At 35.0% G+C, this 16,650-nt stretch overlaps 1 protein-coding gene across 1 annotated transcript in view; it reads right to left on the reverse strand.

The window, feature by feature from the left end:
• stag1a (STAG1 cohesin complex component a) overlaps positions 1-16,650 on the reverse strand; it is a 54,200-nt gene that overhangs the window by 12,163 nt on the left and 25,387 nt on the right. Inside the window, exons 2-12 of the mRNA XM_067453753.1 lie at positions 4,780-4,932; positions 3,872-3,986; positions 3,619-3,771; positions 2,438-2,534; positions 2,266-2,342; positions 1,971-2,175; positions 909-1,060; positions 599-672; positions 394-517; positions 209-307; positions 59-138 (exon numbers count right to left, since the gene is read on the reverse strand). Coding sequence (XP_067309854.1) covers positions 59-138; positions 209-307; positions 394-517; positions 599-672; positions 909-1,060; positions 1,971-2,175; positions 2,266-2,342; positions 2,438-2,534; positions 3,619-3,771; positions 3,872-3,986; positions 4,780-4,808 — 1,205 coding nt within the window. The 5' untranslated portion in view covers positions 4,809-4,932. The remainder of the gene's footprint in view (positions 1-58; positions 139-208; positions 308-393; positions 518-598; positions 673-908; positions 1,061-1,970; positions 2,176-2,265; positions 2,343-2,437; positions 2,535-3,618; positions 3,772-3,871; positions 3,987-4,779; positions 4,933-16,650) is intronic.

Raw genomic sequence — 16,650 nt, forward strand, 5'->3', positions numbered from 1 at the left:
GGAAAACATCCAGACTGCAGTTATGTTCAGCTTTTGAAAGCATCTGAGCTTCACTCACTGAAGGATTAGAGTGACCAGTCTGATGGCCTCCACAGCCACATCATACTCTTTATCCAGCGTCATCGACACGATACGATCCTGTGAGAAGATCGAATCGTCATAAAGACATTCAGAGAACTGGAATACCTCTCCTGAACTGCGTTCTTACCTTGAAGCGGTTTGTGAAGAGCTCGAGTTTTGGAAACAGTTCACGGTTTGTGTAGAGGTTTTGTAAGGCTTTTAAACACTTCAAGCGTACTTCACCTTGCTTGAAATGGAGAATGCTGATATTAATACACTGAAAATGAAATGGGGGCAAAAGTGCTGCTCTTGGTGTATTCGGATATGCCATACCCGGTCGTGTAACGTCCAGCCCACGTACTTCAGGTAGCTGTCATTCAGGAAGGCATCGCTGTACATTTTCATCCACACACCGATCTCTTCTATACAAATCGCTCTGATTTCAGCTATTGCATCTCTGCCAGTCACACAGAAGAGGAGATCAGACATTCACAGCTTCATCTACGCTATTACTGTGAGAAGATACAACTTTGATCACCTATAACGATGAACAAAGATTCCCTTGAAGATCGAGTTCATCATGTTTTCGATTTCATCTTGGTTTTCTTGAAGCTGGTGAGAAAGTTTGTGCATTTGAGTAAATGATCAGCAGTATAATGACTGTATACTGACACCATTTTCTGTCTTTGTCTAGCGGTAAAATCTATTCTGTGCTCGGTGAATTCTGTGGAATATGTGTAGGACTTGACAGGTGTTTAAATTCTGATGAAATCTGCAGATCTGTGCATTGGATTTCATGTGGACCTGGTAATCTAACAGTCCACAGAAAAATAATAATTGTTTAATACCTCTTTCCTTTTATGGAGTAGGAGTTCAAGCTTCTCAGTGGCTCTCTTCCCCACCATTTTGTTGCGTTCAGCTTCGTACTGTCTCTGTGTGTTGTCCTGGTTAATGCTCAGGTTCAGAGCCACATTCACCAGAGCTGTCATGAGCTTCATGGCTGAGGGGAAAAAAAGGACAGGTATGCAAACTCATTTTTTTTTTTACAGAATTTAAAAATATTTCTCTCTACTTCAGTTGTCTCAGTCAACTTTCACACTGTTGTTTTTTATGGATCCCATTAAATATGGCTAGACAATAACAACATTTTTTTTAATTATTATTAATGTTATTAAAGTACACAAATTAAATCAGTTAAAGGGCTAGTTCACACAAAAAATGAAAATTACCCCATGATTTACTCCCTAAAGTCATCCTAGGTGTCTATGACATTCATCTTTCAGATGAATAAAATCGGAGTTATATTAAAAATGTCCTGTCTCTTCCAAAATTTATAATGGCAGTGATGGTTGGGTCATAATTCGACCCGGGTCGGGAACCTAGTAACATTGCGGTATTCGACCCGGGACGAGCGCTGTGTGAACAAAAGCAGAAACTAATGCCGCAACGTGTACGTAGTTATTGTGCGACTCCTAGAGCTTGTTTTTTCAATAATACAACCCTGCAGTGCCAGAAGAGCTAGTCGGTGTTTTAAACGCAGAGAGTGTTCGTATATAAAAAAAACTAAAATTAAACCAGCAGAAATGTGCGCAAACTGGACACAAGTCGAGACCACGGAGCTCCTTACTATCCGCGCTGAAGCTGAGATCGCTCGCCATTATACGTCACATCAGGATGTCACGTGTCAACTCGACCCGGGGGCCGGGACCGTTAAGCGTTGTGTGTGAAAGCGCACATATTACGGCATTTTGCTGGCTGTGTGAATGGACCAAATCTAGCGGCCTGGGAACAAATGCCGGGTCGCATTATCCGTGTATTTGCCGGAATCGCAGTGTGAAAGGGGCTTAATAAGAAATATATAGCTTTAGTATTAATACTTTTGAAATGTTTGGGTTCAAATTTGGGTTTACCTGCTAGGGTGCTGGTGTGTCTGAAGGCTCGGACCTGTGAGTCCGACAGACCCGTGAGCAAAGAGATGACCGTGTCCATCATGTACTCGTCGTAGATGATGCTGTACTGGCACTGACGGATCAGGACGCAGATGAACTCACAGAAGTTGTAGCGAAACTTCTTCCACAAAGGACCAGAAATGGTTAAGGGGTAATCACCACTGTCCTGCATTAAGACACAAAAAATGACCTACTCAGACTGGAGTTCAAAGGTCTTTGACTACACTAGCTTCTGTAAATCCAACAGGAAGGGTACCTCATCAAACTCTTCTGTCATTTTGCGGATGATTTCAGCGTTCTGCATGTTGCGAAACATTTCGATTCTAACAGTGCCTGCAATGAAGGATGATCAGTAATCAAAACTATTGTGAATTAATATTATTATCATTCATTAATAAAACAGATATATGAGCATAAGTTGCTTGTACCTTTACAGCCAGAGCACTGGATGAAAAAGTTGATGAGGTCCAAAAGTGCTATATCTCTGTCCTGCTTGTACGACTCGATCCAGTCATCAACGACCGACTGAAAGATTTAGGGACAGATGTGTCACTATTTATATAAACACAGCGGATGAGCAGCTCAACACTTGTTTCTTTAGCAGAACAATCTGACTTAAGTGCTTTATTAAGCGAGTCTGACACAGAGGATGTAATAACGGCACACCTTCAGCTGTTACATATCCAACATCTGCTCCTGATCTGAAATATTTGGAGACCAGCTATATATTTCACTCTTCATTTAACAATTAAATAATACACATTGTTTAATATTTTATAGCTAGGGCTGTTAAATGAATGTGTTAATGTATGCAGTTAATTATGCACTATTGTTCCAAAGTTTGGGTCTTTTGTGCTCATTTAAAAAATTACAATTTCAAATGACTTATATATATATTATTATATGTAATGTATTCCTGGGATAGCAAAGCTGAATTTTAAGCTTCAGTGTCACATGATCCTTCAGAAATCATTCCAATATGCTGATTTGGTAATAAAAACATTTATTATTTTGAATATAATATTTTATTTTGTGTTTTATTTAATATAATATTTAGTGTAAACTGTTATATATTTTTTCATGGATGAATAGAAAATACAAACATTAACGTTACAAATGTAATTTAATGTAGCTTTGATGAATAACATTTGCAATTGTATAATATATATATATATATATATATATATATATATATATATATATATATATATATATATATATATATATATATATATATATACATTTTTTAAAAATAATCTTACTAGCCCTGAAATATTCAATGAAAGTGTACAAGTTTAACACAATTATATTATCTAACACAGATAACAAATGTATACAATTTGGCAATTCATTCTGTTCTGTGTGATTTCGATAAACTGACTAAATCCGATTAAATCCTGAGAACTGATCATGCTTTACTCAGTTAATGATGAAAGACATTTATGTATAATTTATTTATAAACCAAACACAGATGGGATATTTATTAAAAGTAATTTGCATTCTTTGTGTGTTGAAATGTAATTATAGCTCATTGGACATAAGGCACCTAAAATCAGTTTAAGCTCATTTGCATGTTGATCAGTTCTCGCTTCTATTAGAAATTTTTACCTGCATAGCACTCTTTCCCTGTTTGACAACTTCAAACAGAGTAACAGGATCCCCCTCTCCGTTCTGCTGAGCCATTCCATTGGCCTTCCGTCCCCGCGGGGCTCCCATTAAGCCCTTTTCTGATGGTGACTTTCGAGGCTTTTTGTTGGGTGCCTGGAGACGGACAGGAGGGGGGGTGGGGGGTACGGGGTTAAGCCACGAATAATATATATGTGTGATAAGTCAAGAAAAACAGTTTTTGTGTGAGGCATACAGGTGGTCTGCCAGGCCTTCCTCTCTTCTTCTTGGTCTTTCCATCTCCAGGGTCGTCCAGCTCACTCATGCTCATACTGAGACTCACTGTGTCCTGACCCGACTCACCGGAGTCCCTGTGAGAAAAACACACACCGTGGACTCTGAACCTCCTGAAATATCATGAAATTAAATTGTGTCTGTCTGTCTATATAAATATATAGACAGACAGACTATATATAATATTATATATATATATATATATATATATATATATATATATATATATATATATATATATATATATATATATATATATATATATATATAAAAAAAATACCCCTTCATGGTGGTATATTTTTATATTAGAGTATGCATTTCTGTATAGCCAATAAGAAAAAATATATTTAAAAGATTTTTTAATAAATTGAAAATCAATTAAAAAAAAAAAAATATATATATATATATATATATATATATATATATATATATATATATTTAATTATTATTTATTATTATTTATTAATTTTATTGTAAAACAGGATTATTCATTTGAGTTTTGATCCTGTCACTTATTTACCTCATAACAAAAGTGAACTGTCACTTTAAATGACAACGAAGATTAAATGACATAATTTGAGTCTTCAGAGGTGTTAAGAAATGTACCCAGTTCTACTCTCATTTAACCAAAAAAATGAGTCAAGCAAATATCCACCCTAAATCTTATGAAAACATATTTGACTGTGCTCATTTCATTATAAACATTGTTTATTGAATTTTAGAAGGCACATCACAATTTATTAACACTTAAAACATTGTTTGTCAGGCATAATTTTTTTTAACGTTTCAGAACTTTACAATAATCACTTTTGAGAAAGAGAAAACATGACAGTAGATGAACATGTACTTTAATGGGGAGTCTGGACTCACTGTAGCACTGGCAGCTCTGAGGTGATCATGATGATGGAGAGGAAGGTCTGGTGAGTTACAGGTCTGGTGTGTGTGTGTGTTGTGCTCTGCTGGGAGGAGTTCTTTCAGTGCGCTTTGAGTGCTGATGACAGTATTAACACTGCAACTCTGAGCCTGCAGGTGACAGAAGGAAAGAAATTAGTCAAACATTTGTTTGTAAAGCAAGTCTTTAGGGACTAGAAAAACATGCACTTTATTTATGAACTATTATTTCACCTACAATATGTGGATTCTATAATTAATGACTTTAAAGCAAATATTTCTCAATTAAAAATTAGTGCTTTTAGAAATCTGAAATACTGTGAATAATGCTTCATAAACACATTTTTAAATTATGTCAAAACCATGAACCTCACACATAGTTGTGGATCTGCAACCTTGCAGAACTTAACCGCAGTAATATGGACATGAAGTAAAGTTTAAAGGCTAAACAGTGACACCAACTGGCCATTTGATGAACTGCAGCAGCACATCATTAACAAAGGTGTCAATCTACATAGTCTCAGGGAAGAGCTCTACAGAGCCACACACAGGTTTTCTGCTTTAAAAACATTTTACACTTTTTTTTTTTTAAATCCATATTTAATATAATTGAGGAAAGGTAGGGTGAGAATAGGTGTTCTATTTCCTTAAGTTCAGGTAAACCTCTTTTCTATTTGTAAAATTAATAATTCGATTTTTTTGAACAGTTAAATATTTTAAAAAGGTGTGCCACTGACTTGCCAAAAGTGAATTAAACTGATTTATTTAGCATGAAGCTTTCACCTCACAAAACCAACAGAAGGCTAAAATGGTCTGTTTGGTTGTTAATACAACACAGGAGCAAAATATATTAAGCATTTCATTTAAAACATCAGTTAAATAGTAAAAGATTACATTTTTGTGTGAATGTGCTTGTTTTCTGACTAAAGTTAACTATCACCACTAGGGGCAGTATGAACCATAAAGTACTTGACCTTTAATGATTCTATGATAGCATAACTAAACGTGTTTCTGGAGAATTTCCAAACATATAAAAATTCAAATTAATGTTCATTTGGCTCTAAGAGACAGTACTGATCATAAAGACACTTTTAGAGTGAGTTTTCTCTCACTAACCGAATGCTGAACTCTAGAGGATGTAAAGCACTTCTTGGGCAACAGTAGGGGGCAGGCTAAGAAAGTTTTCATTAAAATGTTCTTCACTAATGCTTAGATGAGGAAATGAACACCAGTTTGATTCACACCATAATAATCTCTTTCTTTCTCATATCCACCTTTAATGCAGAAATCTCTCGTAGTGATTCACACAAAAACAACAAAAACAGGCCATGACAGAGAATTGTGTACTCTAAGAAAGTAAAAAATTTGTCAATGGAAAAGAAAGTGTAAATGCATTAATCAAAACTATATTAATCATCCTGTCCATCACTATATGGTAAATGAAGAGTCAATGAAAGGATATGAAACAAACCTCATTAAAACATGCACTACAGGATTAGTGTAAAGTTGTGTAAAGATGAGGTGAATATTATCCTTTTTAGACTGCCACTAGATGGCTGTACACTGTAGGTGTCCTGGAGGACTCGGTTTTACAGGTGCGAGTCTGCAGAAGTTAAACTGAGAAACTGTCAGGACATAAGGACAAAAACTCTTGTGTAGAGAGGCAAAGGCATGTATTATGTGAGCTTTAACAAGAAATAAGCAGCATAGATGCAAGTAAAAGAGTGTAGGAAAACTATCTGGTTCATATCGGACCCTGTAACCTCGTCCTCGGTGGCGTCCTGAACACATGGGAGTGCTCTAAATACGTCCTCCCCTCCCCCACTGCCACGAAACACTCACCACCACCACACGGCCACATTACACCTCTACTGACACCACTGCACCACTGAGAAAACTACAACACACGTCTGAAAATAAACAGGTCTATATTATATATATATATATATATATATATATATATATATATATATATATATATATATATATATATATATATATATATATATATATATATATATAAACTGTTTTTCTTGACTTATCACACATATTATTCGTGGCTTAACGTCAGCTTTAACATCTTCCCCACGTCAGCTGGAACTTCATTAAAAATAAAAGTTCAACCACACATATTCCTTATATTAGGATCCTTATGCAACGACTGTGTTCTTTCACAACCAGGAATAGCACAATATCTTGCTATATTCTTCGTAGGGCTGGGTATCGATTCAGATGTTCCGATTCGATTCGATTTCAATTCACAAGCCCTTAAATTGATTCGATTTCGATTCTAGATTCGTTTTGATTTTTGATTCTCGATTAAACTCAAATTAATAAAAATTTAATACAAAAACTATAGGTATTTATAAAAAAAGAACAATGAACATAAGTGGGTAATTAAAAAGAAATGAAGAGCCACAAACATGTATATTAAACTTTTTATGTTAGGTACACCCGAGTACATTAAAACAGAACCCATCTCTATATTTCAAATCCATAAAATTGTTAAATACAATTTGACTCAAATTGTATTTAACTCAACATTGGGTTAAAACAACCCAGCATTTTTTAGAGTGTAATTACAGCCAAATGGAGCAGTTTCAGACTCATATTCTGACTAGAATTGGGTATGAACACGTCAGGCTAACTGAAAGGATAAATGATGTGTGCCTCTTGCTCCTTTGTAAGATCACGAGGTGACATCTAGTGGAGAAGACTAGTAATCCGATTTACGTTAATTTTATGTTCAATGTTAGTGTAAATAAATATGGGGGGGAAAAAATAGATTTGTGGCCTTTAAGAATCGATTCTGAATCGACCGATAAAAAACGATTAATAAAAAAATCTATTTTTTTGCCCAGCCCTATTATTGCTGCTGGCTAGCGTGAGCCGAACAGCTCCATGAGTCGGTGGGCGGGGCTACTGAAAACACGTGCTTATTATTCTGTAGAGGCGGAGTTTTGTCAGTCGATGACGTCAAGATGCGAACAAGATCGTTTTCTGGGCCTGGTGTCTATAAAAGCTTTTCTTTGAGTAACAAGGAAGTTTTCAGCTCTGAAACTTACAGGATATTCTTATATCCCCATGACCTTTTATATATCAAAAGCTCAAGGGAAAGTTGATTTCTCAATTCATCACCCCTTTAATGACCTTTCGAGTACTCAAGTAGACAAATTGACCAAACGGCCACCACTACTCCCTAATTAAAATGACAGTTCATCCAAAAAAAATTATTCTGTCAAAGCACATAATATCTTTTGAAAAATGATGGGAAGCAAATAATATTGGAGCCCACTGATTTCAACTGTATAGAAGAAGAAAAAAAAACAGATATTTCATCTGTTTTCACAGAAGTCACAGAAGAAAGAAAGTTGATTTTATATACTGAAATGAGCATGTTATCAACATGCAGTATCACTCTAATTTTCAGTAAGTTAAGAGGGTGTATCAGCTGACAAACACTGTACACTGGTCCTAACAAAAAATGGGAGCAATGCATCAGCCAGATCAAAACCTCAGTTTGAGTCCTCTGTGTGAATAGGGTGAGTGATCAAAGTCTAAATAAATGTGTTGGAGAGCTTATCTGTGTTATTTAAGGAAGTGAAGTGATACAGTGAGACTGTGGATGCATTTATTTTATTTAGTGTAAATTAATTTAAAAATGAGTCGATGCATATCACCCAGTCCTAAAATCTAAATCTAAAATGATAGGCTCAGGCTTATGAGAGGTCAGAGTGTTTTAGGATAAAATAAAAACTTTACACCACCATGATTTCTTGAAGGGAAAAGAGAAAAAACAACCAGCAAAAAATTGCAGTTTGAAAACATTAGGAACGTGGGTGTAGAGACGACCTTCATCTGTTCCTGATGTTCAGCGGAATCAATCTGAGGCGAATTGAAACTGGCTAATGCAGTGGAGACAGACCTTCGCTCTCTCTCGCTCTCAAGTGCTTTATTGGCATAAAATTTCTACCTAATGCCAAAACAACAACAGAAAATAGACAAACAGAGCAAGAGACGCATATGACATAAGTAGAAAGGCATTGCACCCAAAAAATAACATTGTGTCCTTATTTATTCACTTTAATGTTTCAGTGGAAGAATTTTTTGAAAGATTTTCAAGAATTAATGTCTTTTTTTAGCATTAAGCATAAAGATTATATATATATATATATATATATATATATATATATATATATATATATATATATATATATATATATATATATAAAAGAAAACGGGCATTTAGCAGGTGATTTAGTTGGCTTCTACATAGTTTCTTGCTCTCTCTCTCTCTCTCTCTCTCTCTCTAGTGGTGTGGAGATATGATTAATGAGCACTACTGTGAGGAAAAATAGTGCTTTTTTTATTTTTTTTTTACAAGGGATCTGTCTTCTCCGATATAATCACCTTTGTTTCACAGCTCTCATAGACCTTCAAGCAATCCTTCCCTTTCTCCCTCAACCTAATAAACCATTTTTTTAATCTCTCAACCTTCTACCTCATTAGTTTAGAATATTGGTAAACTTAAGCTGCAAGCTTTGAGTTAAACAGACTGAAAAGTTGGACTCTGAATTAACTGAAAGCATAATCCTGCTCCAATCACAATTTTTGCAGCCAGTTTCCACCATGGATTTCTTGTCATCATGATCGGCTGATACCAATACAGATCCTGATTACTCTAATAAGTGGATAGAAGTGGCTCTCTGTTGGTTGTCACTGTTAACCTCTAATACCATGAAGGTATTTTTAATGAGTGGCATACTTAAGCAATAGCTTACTTTTAGTAATCCTAAAAAAAAACAAAGACCATCAACATGGTCTCATTTGATAGAAAACCTTTCAAAATAAATAGATTCTGATCATGTTTAGAGGTTCTTAAGTTACAACGCTGAGAAAACCCCAGAAAAAGTGCTGTAGTTTATTGACTTGTATAGCTTTTCATGCTTGACATGATGACTATTAGAAAGTGCATTTTTAGTTTTATTTTAGGATTAGTTTTTGATGATCTTCCAGTGCGTGGTGCACAGTACATCAAGACCTAACAATTGGAGCGATCAATCCAATCCAATCCCCACCCACCACCATTCCAAGATCTACTTTTAATTGGATGAACTTTCAAATGCCACAGCACCATGATGGCGACGCATGAGGTTGGATCAGGGATGTCCTATGGCTTTAACCATGTCATTTGAATCGCGACAACCTGCTCTAATAAAAATGTGTGATTTACTATGGTTTACTCATGTTTCACAAAGTTACAAAACAGCACCTGCCGTAAAAGCCAATTGCATGCACTTGGATTTCATTAAATTTGCGATCAGTTGGCCAAATTGAGTGACCCCTATCGAGTCGTAGAACGTGATTATCGGCCGATACCCATCTGCAGCCAATCGATCATAGCATCCCTAAGCGTGTGTAATTGTGTCACTCACAGTATTACTCACAGTCTCAGTAGACTCTGATGGCTTAATGCTTGGCTTAATTACAATGGTAAATAAAATAAAAAAAACTCTAATTTAAAAAAAAAATTCAAAATTGTTTCCTTAAAAAAGAATTTAATTAACTTGTGATTTTATTTAATTCTATAAAAAATATTCGGAATTAAAGATTTTGTGGGAGAAATGCAGTCATTTCAAAAGGAATCCATGCGATCCGGAATTTTATTCGAGCGTAAAATAGTAATCCACACAGATTTAGCACTAGGGTCGAAACTGGTCTTGTAAATTTGACATTGACAACCAAGAGAGGTTGGGATTGATGCACTATTGACATTAGACAACGGAAATTTTCACCAAATTTTCAGTAATGCACGTAAAGCCGAGCCTTTTCCCTGTTGGAAAAGAGGAAAGAAAAATGCATTTAAAATATATTCTCTACAAACTAGAAGGACTTCAAGTAAATAATATGTTGTTTAAAGAATGTTTGATATTTTAGTGAAAAAACAAGACAAAATACAGATTTTGGGCCAGATTTACTAACAGCCAGTCAGTGCAAAACCCTCTTATGGATTTAAAAATCTACTGTCAGGATTTACTAAAAACATGCAGTGAAAAATCAGAGCTGAAAAGGTGCGTGGACAGGGTTATTTTCGCGGCTGAATTTATTGCATATGTTTCCCTTTCAGATGCAACATTTATGGGAGGAGAGCATTTAAATTATTTGTGTAACGTGACTTACAAAGGTTTGAGCTCGTCAATTTACTGGTATTTGCGCCATTATGTACAGCCCAAAAAAATCGAACTGGTAGATTGTGTCGTTATTATGGAAATGATCCGGCTGCGTCTGTTCACTGTTTAGTAAATCTGGTCCCATATTTTTTCGTAGTGAAACTGGTGGGCTTTGTGCACTCTCATCAGTGCTATTTTTGATCTGTGAGCATGTGAACCGTTAAGAAAGTCCTGCCAGGGCACATCATAATTGCTTATTACTCACACAGATTATTATTAAATTACACTGGTGGTTTGAGGGCAGAGCAGAAATTGTGCAACATTCTCAAAGGGGTGCAAAATAAATTATGTCAGAGTTTTGCAGTGTGTTACTGTTTGATCTTCAGTTACCGGCTGCCAACCCAGGACGGCTGCCAAACTGAGCTGAGATAATATTATTGACCATCGGCTGCATTTTAATCCATAATGGCCTGTTATGGATTAAACAAGCCTGGCCCAAAACAATCCTCTAAAGACATATTCAAGCAGTGTAAAACGGTGAATTTTGAGTTAAACAACTGTTTCCGGCTGCTGGTCAACCTCAATAAAGCTGAACAACCTGAGACCAGCTCTTGAGTAATAATACAGCTCCAGAAAATGGATCTGTTTAAAAATGTCTGACAAAGCCACAGATGGCATAAAACGGCAGAAATTAGAGCTAGAACATGTCAGGATTTATCTAAAATCATCTTTCTCTCATGATTATTTTCTCCTTTTAGATGTTTTTAAATGAAAAAGATTTGAATTCCAGTGCAAAAACAACAGCATGAGCTTTATGCTTGAATAAGCGTGAGCTTTTAAAAAGACAAACATTACAAAAACAAATGCAAATTAGGATTACATTTTTTTCAAGAGCCAAATTTACATTAAACACCAACCGTGACACAATGAATATTTTATTAAATATAACCACTAACACATTCATCCCTAATGGTCTGATTTTAGGAGGTGGGAACATGTCCACTGGTCACAGATGCTGTTTTTTCAAGATGCTGAATTTCCACATTCTGTTCTTTTCAAGCCACACACTTGATTCATTAACAGAAACCTTCCAGCTGCAAAGAGTTAAGCAGCACTTAAAATGACATAAATAGGACATTTATTACTGCCAGAGTTCAGCTCAAGCCATCAAAATGATATGTACAAATTTAGATAACTGAAAGCTGAAATCTGTCTTCGGTGTGCATCCACATTAAAACATACACCTACATTAATTCACACTAAAACGGGTAAACAAATGTTGTTCAGGGGTACTAGTATGAATAATAATAATAATAATAATAAATACAATTCAGTCCACTTTCTAGTCACACCCCATTTTGATGACATCATGCTGCAGGTTCTCGTCACATTTTCTGTCCAATCAGATGCTCTCAAGAATCTACAGTGTCCCACCCCCAACACTATAAATGGACGGCAAAGATGCAGCATGAAGTCGGTTATTTGCATACGCAGGGCCAGCACTTCTACATTTTAACTCTTAAGTGTACCTTCACCTTTTCTTTTGTACTACTACTTCTCGCTTTTATAACGAATCAATTGTCTGTGCAATATGACTGTATTTTGTTTAATTAATTGTTTAATTGTTTAATTAAGTGCCACGCGAATCACTGTACACTTTCAAAAATTATTTATAAAATAAGTTACCTTAATATTGAATTCATTGAAATTAAACATTTGAGTTAATACAATGAACATTTTTGAGAATCGACAACCTTTATTCAAATATTATTAAAAGATTTTGTAAGCATATTTGGTAATTGTGTGTTTTATTTGTGATGACGCAGTGAAACATGCCAAATTGTGCTTTTTCACGATTTATCAAAATGTTTATGTGGTTCAGATGCAATAATATTTTGAGTTTATATTTGTTAAACCAATTTCCTTCATTGTATCAACAAAATTTTTTAATTTCAACAAACTCAAAATTAAGGCAACCAGGTTACTTTTTTAATTTAAACCAACAATATTTTTTACAGGTGCGTTCACCAGTGCGCTCCAAAAGTATTATGATTTGCACGAGCTGTTCCTATGTGAAGCTGATGATAAAATGTGCGACCCATTTGAATTCTATTGAGAATGTAGTAAAACACTACGGAGAAAGATGAACAAGATCTAAAACAGCCACTAAAATTGTGAAAAGAGGGGAAAACATCATCCTGCAAGCTTTTTAAACTCATGATGAGCACATTTACTAGAATTTATCACGTTATATTGTATTTATTGTGGTTACATTTTGACTAGTTATAGAATTTATAATAGATAATCAGTTAAGGGAATATATATATTTCACTAAAGATGTATATTACACCTGTGGCAGTTTGTAGCTAACTGTTGCTATTTTTCATAACAAATGCTATAGATTCATTTTATTTTTATTTTTTTTAAGTTAACATTGGCCTGTATGGTAATGAAGAGCCATCAATGGTCTTGGTTTGTAAATAAACTCTTATTGTAACAAATGCTATAGTTAAGTAATTACAAGAACTATATGTTAGTGTTAAGGCTGAGTACAAGTTAGAAAGAGCTTAAAAATATGGACATTCTTGAAATATTGACTAAACAATCTCCCCATAACCAAGCCCCCCTCAACAAAGCCCCGTCCCCTTTGGTAAGTACTGGCACTTTATTTTTTCCACTTCAAGCAACGCACACACAGTCTGCTCCAGTCCAGAGACAAGACAGCACAGAGCGGATCATACCCGTGAGTTGGCACACACCACGTCAGAAGCATTTAAATTCAGCACAGAATGCTAAATTTTAAAGTGATATGGAGGAGATTAGAAGGAGAAACGGTTAGGGATTAGGAGGAAACTGCAGCTTTACTAAACTTAACTCTGGCAGAGCTGTGATAAAAAATGAAATTCTATTGGCCATTTAAAAAAGGGGAGGAGCTATTCAATATGTTTTGCCCTATCTTCATGCTTCATTGGAAATTACTTTAACACACTGAATAATGCTGCATGTTTCCAGGCACTTCAGTCGGCCTTTAAATTTATTAATTCTAGTTAATTTATGACTGTTACAGGACCAAACATTTACACATTCCTTTATACATTTCAAACTAAATCTCGATGGTTTAGGTATACTAAAAAAAAGGACATTATACTATCCACATGCCCTGTTTTCACTCCTCAGGCTGACTGATCTTTTAAAGCCCCAAAGAAATTATACAGTAGAGCAAATTATTACATTATGACTAAGACACAGCATGTCACAGATTGTAAGTATATGTGACGGGAGGAAAAGAGACAAAGATGTGTGAACCCAATCAGATCATTATAGCTGAGCATTGACACAAACTTCATGATTTGATTCACAAGCTTACAAATTGATTCGATATTGATAAATTTATATATATCAGGTACATGGCAAGTTTTCAAGGAAAAAAAAATCTCAACTAATGCTGTAAACTACATTACTATAGTTAGAGTTGGAAGCATGAAATTGTCCAAAATGTCTTAGTATGCTGAATCATTAAAAGTACCTTTAACTGGAACTAAGGAGCTAAGCCCAACCCCTGAAAAACAACCTCATACCATAACCCCCCCTCCACCAAACTTTACACGTGCCACAATGTAGTCAAGCAAGTAGGACTACTGTTCTCCCGGCAACCGCCAAACTGAGACTTGTCCATCGGATTACCAAACAGAGAAGCGTTATTCATTACAGAACGCATCTTCACTGCTCTAAAGTCCTTTAAACCACTGCATCCAATGCTTTGCATTCCACTTGGTGATGTGAGGCTTGGTTGCAGCGGGAAACCTGTTCCAAGAAGCTCTCTACGCACTATTCTTCAGCTAATCTAAAGGCCACACGAAGTTTGATGGTCTGTAGCGATTGACTCTGCAAAAAGTTGGGGACTTCCTGTGCACTGTACGCCTCAGCATGCGCTGACCCCGCTCTGTGATTTTACGTGGTCTACAACTTCGTGGCTGAGTTGCTGTTGTTCCTAATTGCTTCAACTTTGTTAAAATACAAATAATAGTAGTGAGGAAATTTCCCGAATGGACTTATTGCACAGGTGGCAACCTATCACGACATTCAAAAATGTTTGTAGAAGCGTCTACATGCCTAGGTGCTTGATTTTATACACCTTTGGCCATGGAAGTGATTGGAACACCTGAATTCAATGATTTGGAGGGGTGTCCCAATACGTCCACCTCACCACACACAAGTCCATTTATGTTTATTTGGTGCTTTAGTATTAAAGCGGTGATCATTTCATGTGCTTCACTTAATCTGAGGCAGCAACAGCGATCGGACACCATATTAAAGAGTGATAAAATGGTATTTATTGTTAGAATTTCTTAATAAAATGAACAGAATCTGAAATATGAGGCATTGTTCCATATCAAAAGTAAAGCATAAAGCTTAGAGATTTATCGGACAGATTCTACACTGTAAAAAAAAAATTCAGTTCTTCAATTGAAAATGTTCTAGTGACTTATGAAATCTAAAAAGTAAAAAAAAATTAGTTGGCCAAATTGAATTTATGTGAATTAAATTGCATCAATTCACCAGAAATTAAATTCGGCCTAATGAAAAATTTCGATGTGATCAGTCAATAGAAAATTTTCCATTGGACACCTGAATTTTTTTTAGTGTACAATGTTCTGTTCATTCATCAACTGAAAACAGCACGAACTAAAAGAGTGATTATTGGGATTTAAGAATATATATCGGTTCATAAAATTTTGAATTGATTAAAATTGATATCATTATTGCTCGGTGTTCATACACACAATGCCTTGCTCAGACACAAATTATTTGCATTGACGCTTTAAATCCATTCATGAGACCAAAAGGAACAATTTTACTATTAATTTAGTCACACAATCAGGTCAGATTTATCCACTGATTAAAAAAAAAAAAAAAAAAAATATATATATATATATATATATATATATATATATATATATATATATATATATATATATATATATATATATATATATATATATATATATATATATATATATATATATTTATCAAATGGAGACAAGATTCATTCCAATCTTTTATTCAATTGTATTTTTTTAACAAAATCCTACGAGAGAAAAAAAACACTGAGTGGGTGTAAATTTGTGCCATGTGACAGTAGTCATGTTTTAACCAGTACACAGTTTTGAATGAGGTGTTTGTTAGACACATTGCAAAAACAGTTAGTTGTTTACAGTTGCCAATAATAGATACATCATATTTGATGCAATAATTGTTCAAATGTACGGTGTCTGAAACACTATTCATTTTTACAATACTAGCTTAACAGTCTTTTATTAGTAACTCCATCATTACAGTGTTTTCTGCACCAATGTTGTAGGCCACCACTGCTGAATCTACAGCACAAAATAAATCATATTTTACCCAAGTTGTAAAATATTAAATGCGAAGTCTTTCTTTGAGATGTGGGCTGCATGCAAAAAAAACAAGCATGCGGTGTCAACAGCACATCAGCAACATTTGCAAGTCTGCTGGTAATGTATAATATATTGATAAAAAAAACGGAAGATTGTAAAAATATATTTGAAAGAAGCTCACTAAGGCTATTGATAAACAATGGAGTAAATCTGTAATGTAATTTATTCCTGTGATGGCAAAGCTGAATTTTTAGCATCATTACTCCAGTCTTCAGTGTCAC

Source organism: Pseudorasbora parva, chromosome 9 (assembly GCF_024679245.1).
Source record: "Pseudorasbora parva isolate DD20220531a chromosome 9, ASM2467924v1, whole genome shotgun sequence".
Classification (NCBI taxonomy): domain Eukaryota; kingdom Metazoa; phylum Chordata; class Actinopteri; order Cypriniformes; family Gobionidae; genus Pseudorasbora; species Pseudorasbora parva.